Below are 23,993 nucleotides of genomic sequence, written 5' to 3'. Positions count from 1 at the left end.
TAAGGTCCTGTTGAAACACAACCCTTCCTTTATGCTCAATTTTGTCTATATTAGAAGCCCTTTGCTTTTTCCTCAATCTATAAGCTAACCATCTACCTGGTTTGTTGGCGTTGCAAAAGGTATTATGCCTGGCAAACCGCAAATTGGTTGCCACTTGGTCAGCCATTAATTTATCAAATTGTCCTCTTAACAGTTTAATAGCCTCCTTAATCTTCACATCCTCTGGATTCAAAATCAAAGCCTTTTCTTTTTCCTTTATTTCATTCTCCAGTTCTTTCCTCCTAGCTTCCACAGCACGTCTATGTTTATTATTCATATATATCAACACCCCTCTCATATAGGCCTTACTAGCATCCCAAAAGTGTGTTTCTTAATTAACAATTAAAGCTTAAGCTGTACTTCTCTGCCCTAAGCAAGACCATCTTTTCTCTTTTGACAGGGAATTACAGTGAAAACAATTGCTCTGTTGGGGTCCCCGGAAGCAGTAGTTTTGAACATTTCTATTTTCATAAGCCAAAGTTTAAATGGTTCAACCAACCATACAAAGACCCAGGACCTAGTTCAGCTTCAGCCACAAAAACCTCCTAATAATTTTGAAACTCTTTCTCTCTCAGCACAACCTAGTTCATAAGGTTGTCATGATAAGGGCAAACAGGAAAAGGAAATAGTATGTGCTATATATTTTTGGTGTTGCAGATACCTTTTTAGTTTAGATTTTTTTAAAAATCTTTTTTAAGTTAACATAATGGAATATGGGGAAGATACAAGACATGGAAACTTGGTAAATGTAGAAATAAGGAACAAATTGACTTTTACAGAATACAGGTAGTCCTTGACTTTATGACCAACCTGGGACCAAAATTTCCGTTGCTGAGTAGTTGTTAAATGAGTCATACCTGATTTTTACCTCTTTTTTGTCATAGTTGTTAAGTGAATCGCTGTACTTGTTAAGTGAATCTTTCAGTCATTAAGTGCATCCTCCCACTTAGCTCATTAGAAACTATCTGGGAAAGACACAAATAGGGATCACATGACCTCAAGACACTGAAACCAGAGGTAATACGTGTTAGTTGCCAAGCACCTGAATTTTGATCACATCACTGTAGGGATGCTATGGCAGTCATAAGTGTAAGCAGTGGTTATAAATCAATTTTACAATGTTGTTGTAACTTTGTTCACTAACTGAATATTTCTAAGTTGAGGACTACCCATACACTAAAATGGTTTATAAACATGTTCGCTTACTTCAGCAAATTATCTATATCCTGTTAATCTACTCCAAGACTAACAATATTCCTAACCCTGGCTCCCTGATAGGAAAAGTATTCCCAATCTATGGCTTTGAGCATCCTTTGTCCTTCTCCACACTGTTATACAGTATATCCCATTTCTCTATGTGGAATATAACATAGGGTGAGATTCCCTATGGTTTTATCGTCTGTCTCCACCATCCTTATTATCACACAATATACAAAGAGCTGAACTCTAGTGTAAAAGGAAGGCTATAAATCTAACAAATAAATGTCATGGAAGAGTGATTTATACATAAACATACTCCCTGTATACATAACACTCAAAGTTTATTATATTTGGCTTCATAACTTTCTATCAATATTATTCTCCAAATAAAATTTTCATAGGGAACCATGTCATGAATTGTGTGCTATAAGGACACTGTTACTGGCTATTTTATCCAGCAATTAATTTTAAACTATAAATGAATAAATCAGTATATACAGGCATACATATAGGCATACTTGGTTTATATAAACCCAGTCATATTAATTCCCATCATATGGCTTCAAAATCTAGAAAATTTCCCTAACATGTGAAATGTGTTTATAATGCAAAGTGGAATTTTCTCAAACAAATAATTCAAAGAACTCAAATTATTTTACAAATATAAATAATCGAACTATAAGACTGTCCCCAAAATAAAAGCTCTTCTTTTTAGTCAAACACAACCAAGGAAATTGATTTTTTTTGTACAATGGACATTTATAACAAATAATAACATTATTCTTAAGAAAATCAGTACTGCTAAAAAAAATCAGTAATTCGTGCCAAAACGACTATTAACTTTCGAGGTGCTCAAATAAATGACTAGATTAACTATAAGGTATTCATTTGTTTCTTCCATCCATATTAGTTCCATGTACACTTTTCCAGTTGAATCCTTATAATTCATACAATAACAAGGTCCCAGAAACTGATAAAGAGTAGATGTTTTGATTGATAATTTCATGTCTACTGGAACACTAATACACCAAAATGGTTTTTGTGAATCATCCAGAAGAGTCAGATCCATAATGAAACAACTCTATAATACAGCAGAAAAGGAAAGAAAATCAGTGTTTGTGTCTGTTATTTCCATTCCAATGAAGAATGTAAAATCCTTTCCATAAAATACATCTTTAGCAGGTGTAGAAAATAATAAAATATATCATATTGGCTTTAAAAATCTTTCGTAACAAAATTACCAGAGAATAGGACAGATATATTTTTGCTTTATAATTATAATTCTTGGTTATACAGGACAGTCAAAATGTAAAAGTCTTATATTCTAGATTAATAAGAAGTAACAATTTTTAACAGGTATCTATTACATTAACATCCCTCCCCCCAAATACCATAAAATTTGTTTGCATAATCCATTTGAAATATATTCTATATCAGAAACACTGCATTCAAAATAACTTTATGTGGAGATAGTTGGTTTTTAGGGTTATTTTGTAGACCTATAACTTTTATATAGCTGCATTTATCTATTTACAATAAAGGACTAATACTGTTTTATACAGCACACTAGCAACATAAAAACTTATTTTATAAGTAAAATCAACTATTCAGTTATTTAAAATTACCTTAATAATGCCTTCAAATGCATCTGTCCTCCAAGACAATCCAATGTTTCCATCAAGAGGAAGATGTTGAGCTTCCTTTTTGTAACTGATTACTGAAAGCCTGAGATATCTATTTTTAATATATTCTGAAAGTAAATTAAAACATAATTATATCATGTCATGGCCAATAATGGTATGTTGAAAGAATATGTCAATTCTTTAAGTCTTGTCTCAGTAAGATTTATGCTACCTATAAATGAATGAGGAATATTTCCTAGGTTACAGTCATGGTCCATTGGAACATGGAATAAATAGAGATTACAATACTATCAAAGGCAGTAACACTTTCATTACTTTAATTTTTTATGCCTTAATGACTAGCACTATAAAGTTCCACCATATTCTGTTATATGACATAGCATTCTTAGGCTACTTTGGCTACCAAACTGATTTTTTTAAATACCATTTCATTTTAATTGCAGTATTCTCAATTTTGTACTACCTGTCTTTTGTGACATCTACAGAACAGTGAGCAAATGTTTTTGGAGAACAAATTTTACAAGAAATACCATTAATCAAGCCCAGGTTGTAACCAAAAATACCTTTTGTTTGACTTTTAGCAGAGGAAGCATCTTATGGATGAGAAATTAAATAGACAAATATAAATGGCTAGATTATCGTTGAGATGTTTGAATTTTGATAAGAGGAATACATAATGAAATCAAGAACTGAAGCAGAATATAATTGCTAACAGTTTTCTTATTTACAGTAATTAGAACTGTAGGTGAAGTTTATGGTTTTGAACCTAAGACTGATTTTGAAACAGAATTGTGTACAAATGAAGAGTGTATAATTGTTAAAATGTGTAAACTTATCTAAATTTTAAACAGAAGAACAAGCAAAAAAACGTATAACAAAGAGGGCTAAAAGTTTTGGTTATAATATACAGATCGAATAGTGAAAAATGTGTGGCTGAAACAACTGTAATTTGCACTGTTATAATCTTAAAGAGAATTTTTATAAAATGATGTATCATTGGTATATGTAACCAAAGAAATTGTCTAGAATACATAAGGGCACTTTGAATTTTTCTTGGAAATATGAACAAGAAGGGACATTTTATCGTATTTATAGACATGAAAAAGCTAGAAAATTTTGGATTCAAACACATACACTGATTCAGTGAATTTTAAAGATTAATATACAATTGAGACCGGGGTTTTTAACCAGGCTCTGTATTTTTTGAACATGAGAACTGCAGTGAGATTACTGTATGCAGAAAATGGAAAGATTCAGAACTACCCACAGTGGAGGAATGGTTGGTAAAGATGGAACTTGATGAAAAGGTCAGATTGATTCTTTGATTAGAGAAACTATACCGGTACTATTCTACATTTATTGCTGACTGGAAAACCCTTATGGATTTTTTTTGCATAATAGACAAAAATGAATTTATGATTTATGGTTTTATTAAACAAATTATAGAACAAATAAAATCATGTTGTAACTTCAGTCAGAGATTAATTTATAATTTTACTTAAAATTGCTCTAAACAAGATCTAAAGCCACTTTGTATATTTTACTTTCTTTTCTACTTATGTTACCTTTTCCCCTTTCTTGCATTTTAACTTTGATTTTTCTTTTTATTCTTATTATTTTATATTAGTTTGTATCAGTTTTTATCTAACCTTTTAAATATATATAAAAGAAATGCCATTAATCAACTTCAGTGTGAATAGTAAAGGTAAAGGTTCCCCCACACATGCGTGCTAGTCGTTTCCGACTCTAGGGGCCGGTGCTTATCTCCGTTTCAAAGCCGAAGAGCCAGCGCTTGTCTGAGGATGTCTCTGTGGTCATGTGGCCGGCATGACTAGATGCCAAAGGCACACGGAACGCTGTTACCTTCCCACTGTAGTGGTCCCCATTTTTCTACTTGCATTTTTACGTGTTTTCGAACTGCTAGGTTGGGAGAAGCTGGGACAAGTAACAGGCACTCACTCTGTTACGTGGCACTCGGGATTTGACCCACCAAACTGCCGACCTCTCGACAAGCTCAGCATCCTAACCCACTGAGCCACGGCGGCCCTTATTCAGTGTGAATACATATTCTTTTTTTGTGCTCCTCTACTGTAGCTACTCAAAACTTTAAGTGTCTTTGGTGGGCAACTACACAGAAGGCTTTTAGAAGTCAAACTGAATGATGATAATAATCTTCATTCAAAAATATGTTTTCATAAATATTCCTAAAGATTAGGGCTTGTACTATCATAGCTTGCAATAACAGAAATTAGAAAATTCTTCAAAATTAGCACTAATTTTTGTTTTAAAAAATTGTATTTTCCTGTTTTCATTTTCTTACATGCCATGTCTTTCAAGATTGTAAGCTTCAACTCAGGAAAAAAAATTATGTAAGCCCCCCAGGTAAACTTTTAGACTGGAGACTAAAATTAAATAAACATATTTTCCTTTTTTGGTCCACTGTAGATATTTAAGTGTGCTCTATACTGAAGTGGAAAAATCTACTAAGGAACATTTGTTTTTTTAAAAAAATACTGTACCTAATGAGACTTATTGAGATTTCATGGTTATTCCTTTGAAAATTATAGTTTAAAAGCACTGCCCCCACAGATAAACATTAGCAAATTTGCAGTCCAAGTAGTACCTTTTTTACAAAACAAACTGCGAAATGTGTTACACAGATAATTATTTCCTCTACTCTGTAAGTCAATATGCAACTGATAGCCATGCAGGCCATATTCAGGGTCAATATCATCTGGGATAGCCTTAATAGGGGCTCCATAATGTCTCCTGGGGAAAAAAATGAGAAAATTGCATGTATAGGGTATATAATGACTACATAAAATGTTATATTATGAACTGCACCTGGGGAGAGGTTTTCAGTCCAATTTCAGCTCTCAGTTATTTTAATTTATATTGGATTATCATCTGAGTAGTCTTTAGCAATTAAACTATTAAATATATAAAAATGAATCTCTTTGGGGGATTTTTAATATGTTTAACTGAAATTGTAAATGTCTTATTCTGTTTATACAATCTTATCTCATATGGTTGCATAAGCAGCTTATATAAACTCTTTATAAAATAAGATTTTTGTGTTTCTTATTGACAATTGTTATGTGGCAGGTACTCGTTTGAGTCCTAAAGTCTCAGAGCACTTTAGTTTCTTCATTTTCTATTACTTTGTCTATTTTATGGTTCCACCAGATCTTTCTTTCAGGCAAATGGTATTTCTTGCAGATATTCCAGTCCTTGTTGCTATTTTATCATGCTGTTGCTTATAGTCAGTCTGTGTAATCTTCTTGAAGCAGCTAACTAGGTGATCCACTGTTTCTTCAGCTTCTTTGCAGAAGTAACATTTGCTATCCTCTCAATTCTGGCTTTGTATGCATTTGTTCTCAATGTTTGATCTAGTGCAGCCAGAATTAGACCCCTCTGTCTCTTTCTTCAACTTTCATGCTCTTAGGCATTGTCAGGTCATCTTGTTTATTTGCTTTGCCTGGTAGTTTTTTTTAATATACCGTATTTTTCGGACCATAAGACACACTTTTTCCCTCCCAAAGGTGGGTGGAAAAACGAGGTGAGTCTTATGGTCCGAAGGTAAGCGAAAACACTTGTCTCCCATTCAGTCAACGCAGTCCATCAGCTCCATTGGAGAGACATGATTGAATGAAGACGTGGAATTCTCCGCCTTGCCCCTGTGATTGGTCAGCAGGGGAGGAAATACGGACGTGCCTACCATGCCTTCTGACTGCCTCCCCCTCCCTGCATGCGCACATTTTCTTTCTTTTACCTCGCTGCTAAAGAAATAGTTTTTGCTAAACTAAACCTCATAGGCGACTTGCCCCAGCAAAGCCGTGAGGAGTTGTCCCTGCAGGTTTCTCTGCAAAGTTTATTGGAAGTGATTTCCCATTTGCAAGATAATACTGCTAATTGTTTGAAATTGCTTCGGCATCTTAGAAAACCTATTCAGGGAAAAGAAACTACCGGTACCTTCCTTTCTTTTTCTTTCTTTCTTTCTTTCTTTCTTTCTTTCTTTCTTTCTCTCTTTCTTCCTCCCTCTCTCCTTTCTTTCTTCCTTCCTTCTCTCTTCCTTCCTTCTCCCTTCCTTCCTTCTTTCTTTCTCTCTCTCTCTCTCTTCCTTGCTCCCTCCATCCTCCTTATTTCTTCCTTCCTTATTTTTCTTTCTTCCTTCTTTCTCTCTCTCTCCTTTCTTTCTTTCTTTATCTCTCTCTTTCTTTCTTCCTTCCTCCCTCCCTCCCTCCTTCCTTCCTTCCTTCTCTCTCTCTCTCCCCTCCTTCCTTCCTAGTATACCGGTACTATTTGGTTCAGAATATTTTTTTTCTTGTTTTCCTGCTCTAAAAACTGGGTGTGTCTTATGGTCAGGTGCGTCTTATGGTCCGAAAAATACGGTACTTGCCATGTAATATTTTGTCTTGCCATGTCTCTTCTGGTCTTTCATGTAAGCCAATTTCACCTCTCCAGTACTCAGTAAGCCTTCCTGTTGTATTAGTGTCCGTGCATCTTCTTTACTGTCCTTCAGATACTCTTTCAATGCTCTTTTTTCCTTCTTCAGCTATCTGCTATATTTAGAACATTTCTATTTCCCTAGTAGAGCCTGTCCACACTGCTGTGTGGATGAAGGGCATGATTCATTGTCATTTTTTTTTCCTGGTCTTACTGTACAGGGCTTTTAGTTCTGCTTGAGCCTAGTCACTATTCTAGCGGCGTATCTAATGACTGGAATTGCCCAGATGCTAATTGCCTCAATGGTATTTTCTCTATTGAGTTTAACTTTTCTTCCCTTTCATGATGGATTCACTTCTAATCTTAATATCAGTGTGCTTGGTGAAGTCAGCTTAAAGGATGCCCAGGTATTTGTAGTGATTGTGTTCGTCCCAACTCTTCGTGTTCAAATTATCCATGTAAAGGGGGTGAAATAGCCTGGAAGCTGTTTTTGATGTTTGATATCTATGGCCTGACTTATTGAGTATTGTTGACAGAAGTACAATGACAGTACAATGACAAACAGTAACAGTGATAGTGAGACTCTGAAAGATTGCTTCCTTGATATTAACTGCATCTTTGTTAAAACAACTAAAATCAGTACTTACACTGTAGCAGAACCAAAAGTGCTTCTTTCAATGAGCTGGTGGTAATGAAGACTTGCCATAACAAAAGCAATCTCACCTTTCTATGAAATAATTACAAATGGCATATATTTCAGGATTAAAGTCTTTGCCTTTCTGAAAGGTCTTTGACAAGCAAAATCCATTTAAGACAACAACATAAAGGCATCTTTTTGTTCTTGTGTGATCACAATCCATTTCTGAAGTTTTTAAATTATACGATTACAGTATTAAAGTAAGAGTTTGCAGAGGCTACCTCATTTTGTTTAATGATCAAAAACAAAGTTCCAAAAATAAGCCATCCTAGTTCCAAGTTATCCTGTAGATAATCAATCACACTTGAACCTGGAGTGTACAGAGATTTGGAAAAGTGAGACTTTGTTGCTCAGAATTTCCATAAGGATTCAATGAAATTTTCAGCAATACAGTTTACAGTAACTGTTTCATCAGTTGAAACAGGTGGAAGGACTTTTGAGCTATTCACCTATATAAATTATTTAAGTTGTTGTGTGGAACTGGAAGTGCAACTTTTTCCAGGAATTACCTATTCCACATTTTAGTCAGGGATGATAATTCCTCTTCCTGAATGCAGTAGAGCCAAATATCATGGTTGAGGTAGGAATGAATGTACTAACTAAATATTTCCATTAAATAAATCAGTTAGCTCATAGAGCTGAGAGACTATTCGACAAGATTGGACAAGATAATGGCATGGAGAATTTGCTTAACTAAAGATATTCCTTACACTGATATAAAATCTTACTAGAAATCCAAGATTTTGAGAGGGACTAGCTCATTCATCACTAAATCAAATATTACCCCTCCTGACTGCATTTTATATAAAATGCCAAATTTTTATTTTTGGTGGAGCAATCACAGAAATACAAGCAAATCAAAGCTGAAAACTAACAGATAAGAGTCAGAGCTTTGTGGATGCCTACATCTGAAATATAACATATATGATTTTGAACTAATGAAAAATATTTTCTAAAATCACCTCAAAACGCGGGTTTTGCCTGAATCTGAAAAGAAAAAGCCTATGAAGGAGAAACAGAAACCATTTTAAGTCATTAATCACTACCCATAAAGAAAAATCAGAATGATAAATGCCAGTTTGTGTGGTAATTTCCTACCTCTCTTTTAATTTAAATCTCACTAAACAATAGGAAGTTGTGTTCATTATTCTATAACTGCAAAGCAACAACAAGAGAGATGAGCAACTTTATGTATTTTAAATATAAACAATAATTTAAGATTGCCTCTGTATTGCAGTGTTGCTCCTGGACCAAAAATATAGACGTGTCCATATATAATGTTACATTTATCAGTATATTATCAATTACTCAGATAATTTAATACAACATACTCTATTTCATCACATTTCTACTCCCATTACAGTTCAGTTATTATTTTCCTCTGCTCCATTCCTCACATATCTTAACTTATTTATTTATTTATTTATTTATTGATGGGATTTATATCCCGCCCTATCTCCTGAAGGACTCAGGGCGGCTCACAATAAAACATATAATAAGTACATAAACTTGGCTAGAATTAGTAAATTACTTATAAAGGAAACAGCTAGTAGATCAGTATCTCCTATGAAAATGCACTTCTATGTGTTCTGATACAGAAATTGAACCATTTTCATATGTACAGCAATAATGCCTTCAAAGCAACAAATAGAAGACAAAACTCATAACCCCAATTATTAAATGTTAATTGTTCAGCTGAGCAGTACATTGTTTTCTCTTAGGGCTTAGGCTATCAAATTTTCAATGTTTTCTATATTTTTAATAAAAGCTAGACTTGGTACAAATCATCTTGTGTCTTCCTAATTGTAGTAACTATTATGACTTTTACTTTCCAAGTTTATTTTATATCATTGTTTTATATTTGACATGATGTAATATTGGCCTTGGACCACAAATGAAAAAATCTTTTTAGCTGAAAAAGTATCAGAAGTCTGTTTTGCATTTATTCTGATTTGTAGAAGAATTTCATCCCTATTCATAAGAGGCTGAAAAATAAAAGAAACATAGAAGCAGGAATATTCAATCAATCAATAATTATCTCCAGAATAGAAGTTTACTCAGATGTAAACTAATCAATCCATAGTAATCTCAATGTTTATTTTACATAATTTCTATCCCATACCAATTACAGCACAGCCGCATTAAACACCAGAAAACACAAACCCAATAAATGTATGGCAATAGCACCCCTGAAAGTTATGTCCAAAGACCCATCAAATGAGGACTGATTTTACTTTTTAAAAGTTAACAGAAATTGTATTACCATTTGTGGCAAGACACAGAGAAGGTACATGTCCAGATCCTTACCCCTTTAGCTTCATTGGAGGAGACATACACAACATGGCTCCCTTACTTAAACTAGTCAACAAATGTATATAAACTCTTTCAAGGAATAAACAATTAAATCATTAATAATTAGCAAAATTAAATAATTAGGCTCATGATAGTTTTAAAAAATAGAACAACTCAGTAAATATTAGCACAAACAGTTCTGATGTACATTATTAGCTACATTAACATACCAATTTTGATTACTGTGCATAAGCAATAAAAATAAATATCTCCAAAAAAAAGTTGTATATTAAAAAAAACAAACTTACCTTCCAAAGTCCCAGCATGAACCCTTGGTCAAAATGGTAGAGTTCAACAAGTGGATCACAACCAATCATTTTTGCATTTTCAGTCAAGTTAGCCAACTTGTATTCAGAAACTAAAGACCGTTGCCATGGGCTTCAGGGATATTGAATCAGTTAAACACAAATGTCCACTGTCAGTGATTGAACTTCAAAAAAATTTCAACTTTTCAATGTGCAATTACTAGCAATAACGTAAACTAAAAGCAGTTGCAAGTCTGTTGTTTTTCTATCAGATTATAAGACCAGCACTATATATTTATTTATTTACATTCCACTTTCATACCATTCAAGGTGACATACATAGCATTTTTTTTCTAACACAACCATCTTAGGTGATATGTTGGGCTGAGAGAGAGTAATTGCTCCATAATCAGCCTGAGATCTTCTGAGGCTGAGGATACACTGGAACTATTCTCCTCATTGTTAATCCAACCAACCCCTTCTCCAATCCCCCTCTCCCAAATATCTTTTTATCATGGGACTATTATGGAAGGGAAATCAACTTTCTTGTAATTTAAGGTGTCTTTCACATCTATATAAATATTTTCAATAGTAAGACAAGAAACATACAGAATCAATTGAAGACAATATTTGTAGCTCAGGGTTGAACTATGGAGTCTTTGGTGCTGAGTTTGTTTTCTTTAATTGTTTAATTGTTTCATTACCCAACTAGGTAACTTCATCAGGGCCAGAAGACATTCTAGTGTTGATGATATTACAGCTAATGAAAAGTCTTCCAAAAAATAACGAAGCTCAGAGAGCACAAAGAAACAGACAAACATAAAGAAATTGATCATTAATAATACTGTTATGTTTTAGACTATTTAGGAACACCTAAAGCACTTGTATAAGAGTCACCACCAGGAGGCGCTGAACTGTAACTGTTTTGGCGGGAAGCAGTTTCGGCGGGAAACAGACATTCAATCCGATTGGTTGGCTGTGTACCTGGCCAGGTACTGGCCAGCTATATAAAGAGTACAGGTAGCCCCTATTCCTCAGTACAGTCACTTCCACCTAATAAAGAGCTGTTATGCTGTACTCATCAGACTGGCGTCCTTCCTACTCTCCAGAACCCACAACACAACAATGGCGACGAGGATGGGATCCTGCTTTGCTTTAAAGAGCTGAATTCACGAGGGGACAGCTTCTTTCCCCCCCTTCTACAGCCGGCTAGTCACCACGCTAGCTGCCTCACATACTCAGAACTAACCGTCTGAGTCGGTGGAGCAGGATCCAAGAACAAGAGGAAGAAGATGCCAAAGGTCGGCCAGCCCAGAGAATTCAACATCCGCCATCCCGAATGGTGGCCATCACACCTGGGGCAAGTTGAGAACTATCTCGGGGCGAACCAAATCGCTGAGGACGGTCTAAAAGCGGCAACCTTGCTTTGCATAAGCGGGCCTGCCACATTCAATTTGGCCGAAAGCCTATTCGCACCGACACCGATCGAAACCGTCTCATACAGAGACATCACGCAAAAGCTGAACGGGCATTTCACACCCCGAAAGTCCAAGCTGACCTGGCGGTTCCGTTTTGACCAGAGGGTACAACAGCCGGGCGAATCTGTGTTGGAGTTCATTGCGGCCTTGTGACAGGCCGCCCGCCTCTGCAAGTTTTCCAACCTGGACGAGAGACTACAGGACAGGCTTGTGTGCAGCCTAAGAGACAAGCAACTGCAACAGAGGCTTTTCACAATGCCAGATATAACTCTCCAAGACACTCAAGATGAGATCTTGGCCGACGAGGCGGCCAGAGGCGGTACAGACTCCCCTGCCCAGCAGCCCAGAGGAAGCAATACACTATGAAGGCGCTACGTACGGCGAGCACACAGACAAGGAAGAAACCAACATCGACCAGATCCAGCGAAAAATGGAACAACGGGATCGACAATGTGAGCACAGGGAGAGCCAGCAGAAGGCAGCTCCCTCCCTGAAATACAGAGGCTGCAGAGGCAACCATGCGTGTGTGAGCTGCAAGTTCCGATCGGCCACGTGTCAGGCCTGCAGAAAATTGGGCCACATCGCAGTGGTCTGCCGTAGCTGTTTCCGAGAAGGCCTACCCAAGCGATAGTCAGAAAACTCGTGGAAAAGTACCGGGTCCCGGAGCTCGACAAGCATGGAGTTTTTTGAAAGCCGGAGGGCCATCGGCTGAACCAGGGCCCGCCTGCCGCTTAAACCCAAACTAAAATTTGAATTCCATTTACAAGGCATTCCTTGTAAAATGGAGCTAGACTCCGGCTCTGCAGTCTCGATTATTTCCGACGAGACATTTAAACTTGTTTGCGGCCGGAGCAAGCAGTGGGTTAAATTGAGGCCCTCCAGTATCATGTTAACCGATTTCCAAAATGCTCCAGTAAAAGTTAAGGGGGAGGCCACCCTTTCTGTGCAGTTTAAGAGGTTTCAGGGGCACTTGGATGTTATCATAGTTGAAGGCCGTAGAACCAGTTTAGTCGGGTTGGACTGGTTTGAGACACTGGGCACTATGATATCTGGCATCCACAGAATGCAGGGAAACAACATCGAATCTGTCTGCAAAGAGTTTGCAGACGTATTCGATAGTAAGCTGGGAAGGTACACAGGGCCCCATTTCATTTAAATTAAACCCCAGTGTCTTACCCATTAGAATTAAACCCAGGAGAGTCCCCTTCGCACTCAAACACAAAATAGAAAAAGAGCTAGACAAACTAGTAGAACAGGGGGTCCTGCAGCCGGCAGACAGGGGAGAGTGGGATACCCCGATAGTCACCCCCCTCAAAGTTAACGGGGAGATCCGTATCTGCGCGGATTATAAATGCACCCTAAATAAGGCCCTAAACCAGCACACTTACCCAGTCCCAACAGTCAGCCACGTTCTCGCTTCCCTCCAAGGCGGCACCATCTTTGCTAAACTGGACCTCGCGCAGGCGTACCAGCAGCTGCCAGTCACCATGGAGACAGTAGCAGCACAAACAATTGTAACTCATAAGGGAGCCTTCAGAGTTAACCGCCTGCAGTTTGGCGTAAGTGTAGCACCAGGAATTTTTCAAGAGGTAATGGAGCCAACACTTAAGGTGTATGCCCTTGTTTTGACGATATCCTCATTGCAGGAGAAACAGAGGAAGTGTTAGCAGACAGACTTAAGGCAGTTTTAAAGAGGCTTCGCTCTGCAGATCTCAAGCTAAAAAGAGACAAATGCAGCACAGGGGTTGCATCCACAGAATTTTTGGGGTTCAGAATCAATGCAAGGGGGATTCACCCCGCAGAATCAAAAGTGAAGGCAATTAAGATGACCCCCGCTCCCAGAAACAAGGCTGAACTGCAAGCCTTTCTGACATTATTAAACTTTTACCACTCCTTCCTACCCCACAAAGCAGCCATAGCTGAACCCCTGCATAGGCTCCTGGATAAAAAAGCTGCATGGAAATGGACCAATGTCCATGACAAAAGCTTCCAGGACCTAAAGGCTCTACTGTCCAACAAGTCCACAGTCACCCATTTCATTGAAATGAAGCCTATCTGCATTGCTTGCGATGCTTCACCATATGGAGTGGGAGCAGTGCTAAGCCATCTGGAGGAAAATGGTACACAGGTTCCCATAGCCTACTACTCTAGAACCTTGTCAGGGGCAGAGAGGAACTATGCACAGATAGACAAGGAAGCCCTGGCAATAGTGGCTGGGGTCAAAAAATTCCATGACTATCTGTATGGTAGGGAATTCACAGTGTTTACGGACCACAAGCCTCTATTAGGCTTATTCACCACTGACAAACAAACCCCACAAATACAAACCCCAAGGATGCTCAGATGGTCCATATTCTTATCGGCTTACAATTTTAAACTGATTCATAAGCCAGGGAAAGAAATGGGCCATGCAGATGGGTTAAGTAGGCTACCCCTAGCAAACATAGAACCAGATCCGGTGCCCGCTGCACAGATACTGGCAATCCAAGAGCTACCGGAATGCCCTCTCCATACAAGGGACACTGCAGTTGAGACAGCCTCAGACAAAATCCTGAGCAGAATTCAGTCTTGGGTATTCACAGGGTGGCAGGATAAAAGTCCAGGCCCGGAATTCCAAGTGTATTTTTTAAGGAGGCATGAATTATCTGCACATCAGTCACCAAGCGACCACGGGGAGAATTACCCCTTATTGAGTTTTCAAGATGGCACACAAGCTAGCTCACATCCCCCCTACCAGCACCACCAACAAACAACCGCGTCCGAACCCGAGGAGGATCATGTTGACACAGAACTGCATCGGGAGAACCCCGATAAACCAGGACAGCAAACCTCCCAGGACCGTTGGGCTAACCCTGCCACAGGATCTGACTATGGGGTGGGTCTACCAGAAATGGTCAGCCAGAGCTTACCTGCTGACTCTCCAGTTCAGGAGAACTTGGATGTCCAGGATACGCCGAGTAAGGCGCCAGCCCACAAGGGGGAAGAAACTCTAAGACGTTCATCTTGCCCCCATAGGCCACCCACATACCTCACTGACTATGTGAGCAAATAAGGGAAGCCGGATGCCTAGGTCCATTGGGAAGATTGGTTGTCATGAATGTAAGTTCGTTGTATATGTATATTGTTTCATCCTTAAGGGGGAAGGGGTGTTATGTATTAGACTTTTTAGTAACACCTAAAGCACTTGTATAAGAGTCACCACCAGGAGGCGTTGAACTTTAACTGTTTTGGCGGGAAGCAGTTTTGGCGGGAAACAGAGGTTCAATTCGATTGGTTGGCTGTGTACCTGGCCAGGTACTGGCCAGGTATATAGAGTGCAGGTAGCCCCTATTCCCCAGTACGGTCACTTCCACCTAATAAAGAGCTGTTATGCTGTATTCATCAGACTGGCATCCTTCCTACTCTCCAGAACCCACAACACAACAAATACTTCCTTAGATACAGAAGGAATCATCATACTTCTGCCATATGAAGCTGCACATGCACATTATTTTGCTTGCTCTCTTTCTGCCCTAGTTAAAACTAATAATCATATTAAACAGTCTGCAATAGCATTCCACTGATTTCCAATCTGATCGCTACTTTTATTATTATATTGTTCATAAATGGATCTACAGCATACTACAATAAATTAAAATTATACTCACAAAGATACAACTTAAAAAGTGATTAAATTAACTTACCCATTACTATTGTGCACTTTATCCTCACCCAGAAGTACTGGGGTCACTCCAAATAACTGCAAAGTTGACAAGGTATCTAAGGGAGGCCATTTATTATTATACCAATATACAGTAACAGTTGTTTCATTAAAAGAAATGTCAGCCTGATCCATTTCATGTTCCTTTTCATTGTGATCCTTTAATACGATTACCCATCTCAGTCCAGAGATTCTGTGATTGGAAAGGCAAAAGAAGTGCTGAAGGCTTTACGCCATCCCTTTAATAAGGAAATAGCTTATCCAAATGTTTAACAATTACCACACTGTGCTAGGAAATTCCAAGGACATGTTTCGGATTTTTTTTAAAAAAATCGTTTCCCCACCAAGATAGTCTCTCTTCAACAAGATTTATATATATCTAACCAACAATATTATTCAACTTTATGATAGTGGCGAATATCTATAGCTCAGGTTTAGGATGAGGGTGAAGGTTTGTTCTGAGAGTTTGTGGATTCGTTTCCAAATGTTTCATTACCAGGCTAGGTAACATCTACAGCGAAGTTTAGGGGCTGTCACTGTCAGTGTTCTTCTGTTTATAAGGGCTTCATGTGGTCAGTAGGTTTTGTGATAAAGTCAGGTGTGGGTGTGTCAAGTGAGGGTCTTGTAATGGATCTTATCCAGAACCAAAGACAAGATTCAGAAGGATGAAAAGTAACAATGTAATCTACAAAATCAACTATAACAATTGCAACCAATTCTACCTGGGACAAACATCACCTCAATTAAAAACCAGGATCCACAAACACGGGCTGGCAGTCAAACGCCATGATCCCAAATACTTAATCTCTGCCTACATCGACACCAAACAGCACCAGTTCAATTGGAGCAACACAAAAATCATCGGAAAACACTACCACACTACCACTACCACTACCACACTACCATTCTTGAGTTCATCAAAGCCTGGCACTCCACAAGCAATTCCATCAGAGACATTGACCTGCAATTAGCCTGCAAACCCCTCAGAATCCAAATCAACCGCACAGCAAACCAGAAACAGCACCAGCCCTCAACCAACCCACACAAGCCCACCCAACCAGCACTTTACCTCCCAATGACCCTCACCTGAGGTAACCCCCATCACAACCATCACAAAACTCTAATGACTCACACCTGACCCATTACAAAACCCTCACCTGACACACCCACATCTGACAAAATCTATTGACAAAACCCATATGAACAGAACAACATTAACACTGACATCCCTTACACCTCACTGAAGATGTCACCTAACCTGGTAACAAAATGTTTGGAAACCAACCCACAAGCTCGGAGAACGAACCTCTACCCTCATCAACTTTATGAATTTGTACTTCTTATCTTACAACTAAATATTAACCAGAAATAAAGAACTTCCATGTGTTCCCCCAATTAACAGAAATTTATAAGTGAAATAAATGTAATATTTTATTAAAATCTTATTTTATTAATACTGCTTACTTGATAGCTTCTTTGGTTTTAAGTGGAAGACCAGTGTAAGTGTTTATTGGCTTAAGAAGCTGAATTACACTGGATCTTTGAGCAGCTATTTTTTTCTTAAAGTACTCTCTTTTCCAGCACGTTGACTTGGAATCTTGCAATTCTGGAAAGCTCAGAGATGTGCTGTCTTTTTCCTGGACAGATTTAGTTCTCCATTTTTTTCTTTTAGGTAGAAAAGACTTAGAGTATATTTTGAACCAGACAATACTATTGAAAACACACATACAAATACAAATACTATGACAGTTATCAAAACCATGAGATAACAAAACTTAAAAATTAAGATATATTAAGAATATATTAAGTTTCTTAAACATTTACCACTATGCCGCTTTACAAATCCATGTTTTAATGAATCCAATGGCAATAATTCCACTAATAATAATGAGCCAGCACTATTACAAGTATAGCCAATTTCATAATTTCAACTTCTTATGTAGCTTTAGTTAGTGCTGAAAAATTAAATAATTGCCAAACAAAGAATGTTATATTACCTAATCAATTTTATCCTATCATCTTTTTCTAGCAAAAAATCAATATAGTAAGCCCTCTTTATGCTTTAAAAAGTAAATCTCATTTCATAACTACAAAAACTTGTCTTAGTGAAAATAAAATTATTGATCATCAAAAATTAGCATCAATAGTGCTTAATATAAATTATGTTTGTAAAAAGACTATTAACATATATACAATAACTACAGAACTTCACATGCATATGTTGTTGTATTTACAGTATCATTTTTAATCAAAATGCTTCTCACTGCAGTGTCTGAGATAGAATATATAATTTAAGACATTATCCAATCAAATTGTCTCATATAAACATTTAGACAACTTGATTGGGTAATGTCTTGAGCTACATATTCTTCTTCACTACTCTGTACTGAAACAGTGAAACCGTTTCTTTTTCGCTGATACAGATTTCAAAGATTTTAATAATTTATATTATACTGACTACTGTTATATAGTAGCCATGACTCATGCTATTCCTTACTTGTCATTGGACAGATGATAAAAACGTTTGTTCACACAGCCAATACACAGTAGAGATGCAATATCTAAGTAGGAGAATATTTTCAGAAGTATTTCTGATGGTATCCTGGAGAAAACAATGGGGTAATTTGAGCAAAAATTACAGCCAGCAATTGTGTTTTAAGGAATGCAATTTACAAATAAAACTAGAAATTCACATTACAACTTCTTTAAACCAAACTAAAAATCTGAAAAGTCACTAGGTCACCCACAAATGTAACCTGCAGAAAATAGTTCTTCAAAGCAGAAAACTTCTTATGCTCATTTGATATAAATTACAACATGTAATCTTGAATCATCCATCTAAAGGGCCTTTCAGCTACAGCAGATTGTACCAAAAAAGACTTTGTACAAAGATTATTGAATGATATTTTAACAATTATTGTAAGAATAAATAAAAACAGTTGTTAGATCCTTGGAAAACACTGCATATGAGACCTCCTGACCAAATTTCACTATACATATATAATGCAAATATTCATATAATACTGCATTATATAAACAAGTACACTTGTTTACTTCTAGCTAAACATCAAGATGCTTGCTTCAAATATTTCAAGCCAGAATCAAATATTTTATGCCACTAAAGAAGCGTAAAGCCATGAACAGAAAAATATTCTGCATTTTTATTTATTTATTTATTATGGGACTTATATGCCGCCCTATCTCCCAGAGGACTCAGGGCGGCTAACAACAATAAAAAACCAACAGTACAAAAGTTAAGAAAAAAATTAAATAGCCCCAAATATTAATTACACAGTTAAAAATTAAAACTTTTAGAAACCCATCATCAATCCAGGTCAGCCTGATGGAAGAGGAACGTCTTGAGGTCGCGGCGAAAGGACCGGAAGTCTGGGGCCATCCGAAGCTCAAGGGGGAGTTGATTCCAAAGGGCTGGCGCTCCCACAGAGAAGGCCCTCCCCCTGGGGGTCGCCAGCCGACATTGTCTGTCCGACGGCACCCTGAGGAGGCCCTCTCTGTGTGAGCGCACTGGGCGATGGGAAGTCGTCCCCGGCAGCAGACGGTCCTGCAGATATCCCGGGCCTAAGCCATGTAGGGCTTTAAAGGTAAGTACCAGCACCTTAAATCTCGCCCGGAAGACAACCGGTAGCCAATGCAGCTCACGCAGGAGGGGTGTAATATGGGAGTATCGGGATGCTCCCATCACAACCCATGCGGCCGCATTCTGCACCAGCTGGAGCCTCCGGGTGGTCTTCAAGGGCAGCCCCATGTAGAGAGCATTGCAGTAATCTATCCGAGAGGTAACAAGTGCATGAGTGACCGTACGTAGGGCATCTCGGTCCAGATAGGAGCGCAACTGGCGCACCAGGCGAACCTGGGCGAATGCCCCTCTGGCCACGACTCCAATATGATCTTCAAAACTGAGTCGTGAATCCAGGAGGACGCCTAAATTGCGCGCCCTATCAACCGGAGGCAACACCTCTCCCCCCATAACCAAAGATGGAACCTCTTGGACAAGACGAGATGCCGGTACGTAAAGCCACTCAGTCTTGGCCGGGTTGAGCTGGAGCCTGTTCTTCCCCATCCAAATCCGTACCACTTCCAGGCAATGGGACATCACATCGAGGGCATCACTGGCTTGGTTCGGGGTGGAGATAAAGAGCTGGGTATCATCGGCATATTGATGATACCTCATCCTGAAACCACGGATGATCTCACCCAGCGGCTTCATATAGATGTTGAACAGGAGAGGCGAGAGTACCGACCCCTGAGGCACCCCATAACTAAGGGGCCTAGGGGCTGACCTCTGCCCTCCTGTCAACACCGTCTGCGAACGGCCCAAGAGGTAGGAGGAGAACCACCGTAAAACGGTGCCTCCCACTCCCAACCCCGCCAGATGTCGCAGCAAGATACCATGGTCGATGGTATCAAAAGCCGCTGAGAGATCTAAAAGGACCAGGACAGAGGAATAACCCCTGTCTCGGGCCCGCCAGAGATCATCCACCAGTACGACCAATGCCGTCTCCGTGCTGTACCCGGGCCTGAAACCCGATTGGTATGGATCCAGATACTCAGTTTCCTCCAGGACCAAAGGGAGCTGCCGTGCCACCACACTCTCAACAACCTTCGCAAGAAAGCGAAGGTTGGAGACAGGACGAGTTGTTTAGAATAGCTGGATCCAAGGCAGGTTTCTTGAGGAGGGGCCTCACCACCGCCTCCTTCAAGGCGGCAGGGAAGCACCCCTCACTCAAGGAAGCATTTATAGCTGCCAGGAGCCAGCCTCGTGTAACCTCCTGGGCCGCATAAACCAACCAAGAGGGACACGGGTCCAACAAACACGTGGCGGCACTTAATTTCCCCATGATCCTGTCCACTTCATCCGGAGTCACAAGATCAAACTCTTCCCAAATATTCCCAAACCCATCGTTTCCCCTTCGTCAGACACTGCCCAGTCGGAGTCCAAGCCAGCCCGAATCTGAGTGATTTTATCCACCAGATACTCACTAAACTCCTCGGCCCATCCCTGCAAGGGGTCCTCTCCCGTCCCCTGATTTAAAATGGAACGGGTCACCCTAAACAGGGCGGCCAGGCGGTTATCTGCGGATGCAATGAGGGTGGCGAAGTAAGCACGCTTCACCACCTCCATTGCCACAAGATAAGATCTAAAAAAGGATCTTAACTGTGTTCGGTCAGACTCAGACCGACTGGACCTCCAAATGCTCTCTAGGCCCCTTCTCCGGCGCTTCATCTCCCGCAGGTCCGCGGAGAACCAAGGAGCGAGCCGGGATCTGCGCCGGGTCAGAGGCCGCAAAGGCACAACACAGTCGAGAGCCTCGGAAGCCACCCGTTGCCAGGCATCAACTAAGGTCTCGACCGGGCTGTGGGAAAGGGAGGAAGGAATCAGTCCAAGCGCCGTCTGGAACCTATCTGGGTCCATCAGGCGCCTGGGGCGTAACCACCTGGTCGGTTCCGCATCCCAGCAGCGGGGAGTGGCATGACGGAGGCCCAGCCATAGGAGATAATGGTCTGTCCATGAAAGGGGTAGAGATGTTGGATGTTGAGATGTTTTGAAATTATTCTGAAACATCACTGCAATTGTTCATATTGCTATATTATTATTTATATTACATCCTATTAATTACAAGTGATAATCTTCCTTTGGATTGAATCAGTATTGTTTATGGGACAAGCTATCAGTTTAAATCGGCTACAATCATTCAAATTTCATCAAAAATAGAATCTTCTACCTTGAAAAAAGGTAAAATATCCAAAGGAAGATTATCACTTGTAATTAATAGGATGTAATATAAATAATAATATAGCTAGTAGAATTGAAATATTCTTTTAGGACCATTATTTGATAGAAAATGGGAAATTATATCACACTTTTCATATAGCAATATGAACAATTGCAGTGATGTTTCAGAATAATTTCAAAATGCAGAATATTTTTCTGTTCATGGCTTTAGGCTTCTTTAGTGGCATAAAATATTTGATTCTGGCTTGAAATATTTGAAGCAAGAATCTTGATGATGTTTAGCCAGAACTTGTTTATATAATGCAGTATTATATGAATATTTGCATTATATATGTATAGTGAAATTTGGTCAATATATAAATTCAATCAGCATGGCTTAATGTTATGCACAACCAGACCATCAAGGTTATGATAATTATATCTTGGTTTACTTTTATGTAAGAATACAACCAATGAGATTTACATATCTGAGTGAATGTTTTTCAGTTACTGCTATAAAGTAAAATGCATCTTACCTGTCAAAATGTATTACGGATTTTGACATATTAGACTTCCCAAATTGCCAACAACTGCGTATCTCTTTCATTTTAGAAAGCTTCATTATTGATGAGTATTCTGACTCAGCACTAAAAAAACAAATACTTAATCTTAAAACTATTCCGTCTCAAGTACTGTATGAATACTTACTATGCTTTGAAAAAATATTGGTAGGCCACTGCACATTTGAAAGACCTAATTATTTTACAACAGGAACCCTCTTCCTTTACCAATAACCTAGTCAAGCTTTTCCTAGGAAATTATAAATGGTGGATAATTATTAATTTTACATGTTACATTGCTTTTAAAAGTGAATAAAGGAAAAACCAAGAGAATATAACAGTCCCTTATACAAAACAACATTGCTCATTTAAGCAACACAAAATACATAAAACTGGAGCCTCATTACGTTAAACAATATATTTATTTATTAAATTTATATGCTACTCATTTCACTATTGAGCAATTCTGAGTAACAATATAATTTTGAATATAGTGGTATGGTATTAACAAAATGCCCACACAGAAAGCTGGATTCGCTTAGCCAGCCTGGTAATTTGCTTAATGCTGTAAAAATTGTTGTAAACATCTGATCCAACCTGACTTACAACAGTATTTAGCTATGGTTGAACTGCATAGAGGTAGTCCTTACAACAGTGGAGTGGTCCCAAGTTGAGGACTACTTGTATGCAGTTCAACCATAGCTAAAATAACCATGATTAATGAATAACCACATATGAATCCAATTGTGCCACGACCCAAATTCGGGTTTGTCTTAGCATAAACTTAACATTTAAGACATGAGCAATTTAATTAAATCAGGATAAATTTCTTATTTACTACATGGTTAACTTTTTAATTTACATTTCAAACAGTGCTGATATCTGTTGACCCTTGTACAGTTGTCTACATTTTAATAATGATTTATACTTTTAAAATGGCACAAGTTATTTAAACCTTATTCAAGAATTTATCCTTCATTTTCAAAAAATCAAATGTAAACCAGGTAAGAAATATAACCAAATGAGCTAATTCGGCTCATTTCCCCCCCCTTCTCTGCTCCCCACTAACCCATCTTTTTTTTTTTAGTAATCATATTGATGTATTTTTCTTTTTATATTTCCTTGTTTTTTTATTGTTCTATTATTTTACTTGGTTTAAACTTCCTTTGTATTCTTTTGCTTTTTTATGGTTGTGAACCACCTAGAGTAGCCAGCCCTGTGGCAAATACAAATAATACTAATACTAATACTAATACTAATACTAATAATAATAATAATAATAATAATAATAATAACTCCATCAGATATTTTCTTTCCTTAAAAGAACCAATAAAGGAAGAAAGCCATGAACGAAACCCGGCATCATAGCAATCTACCGGTTTAAAACTAGCCAGAAGCAGAAACTTCAGAGATGAAGGGCACCACCGGGGCGTCAAGAATTAAGGCGGGAATCTTTCGGTTTTCCCCACCGGCAGAGACCGTGGAAGTCTCTTAACACGGGCCCAGGACACATGGGCAAGTTGGCGGCGAGGGGAAACCGGGACCGGGAGGCAACCGGAGCAGCTGCAGGCTGCTCTTCACCTCGGCCGCCGAAAGACGCGGCTTTGTCCGAGGAGACCCGCCATCCCTCGAAGCAAGCGAATTCGGGTTACCGGTCTCCCGCTGAAGAGCTGACCGCCAGGGAACTATTCCCGGCGGGGAGGATAAAGAGAGGCGACGGCGAGGGAACGCCAATTCCCCGCCGAGCTTCGGCCTCAATCGAAGAGCGCAGGAAGCCAACGCTGTGCTGCCTCAGAATCCAACCGCGTCCGGTTGCCATAGAGACGGGCCTCGGGGTGGTAGCTTTGGAAGCCTCAGGTCGAAAGCGCTCTTGGTCTCCGGGGGGTGGGGGGGGGTAGG

General features: G+C 38.9%; 1 protein-coding gene across 1 annotated transcript; it reads right to left on the bottom strand.

The window, feature by feature from the left end:
• Positions 1-1,530: 1,530 nt before the first annotated feature.
• FBXO15 (F-box protein 15) lies at positions 1,531-22,500 on the bottom strand. Its single transcript, XM_083357345.1, has 9 exons — positions 22,071-22,500; positions 18,298-18,402; positions 17,265-17,510; positions 15,784-15,993; positions 10,626-10,755; positions 7,976-8,055; positions 5,506-5,651; positions 2,865-2,989; positions 1,531-2,320 (listed from the first exon to the last, which is right to left on the bottom strand). The coding sequence occupies exons 1-9, from the start codon at positions 22,154-22,156 to the stop codon at positions 2,051-2,053; spliced, it is 1,398 nt and encodes a 465-aa protein (XP_083213471.1). The 5' UTR covers positions 22,157-22,500; the 3' UTR covers positions 1,531-2,050.
• Between the last annotated feature and the right edge of the window lie 1,493 nt (positions 22,501-23,993).

The sequence above is a fragment of the Vipera ursinii genome (assembly GCF_947247035.1).
Source record: "Vipera ursinii genome assembly, chromosome: 3".
In the NCBI taxonomy this organism is placed as follows: domain Eukaryota; kingdom Metazoa; phylum Chordata; class Lepidosauria; order Squamata; family Viperidae; genus Vipera; species Vipera ursinii.
Note: the sequence above shows the minus strand (reverse complement) of the source record. Positions and strands in the feature narration are given on the sequence as shown.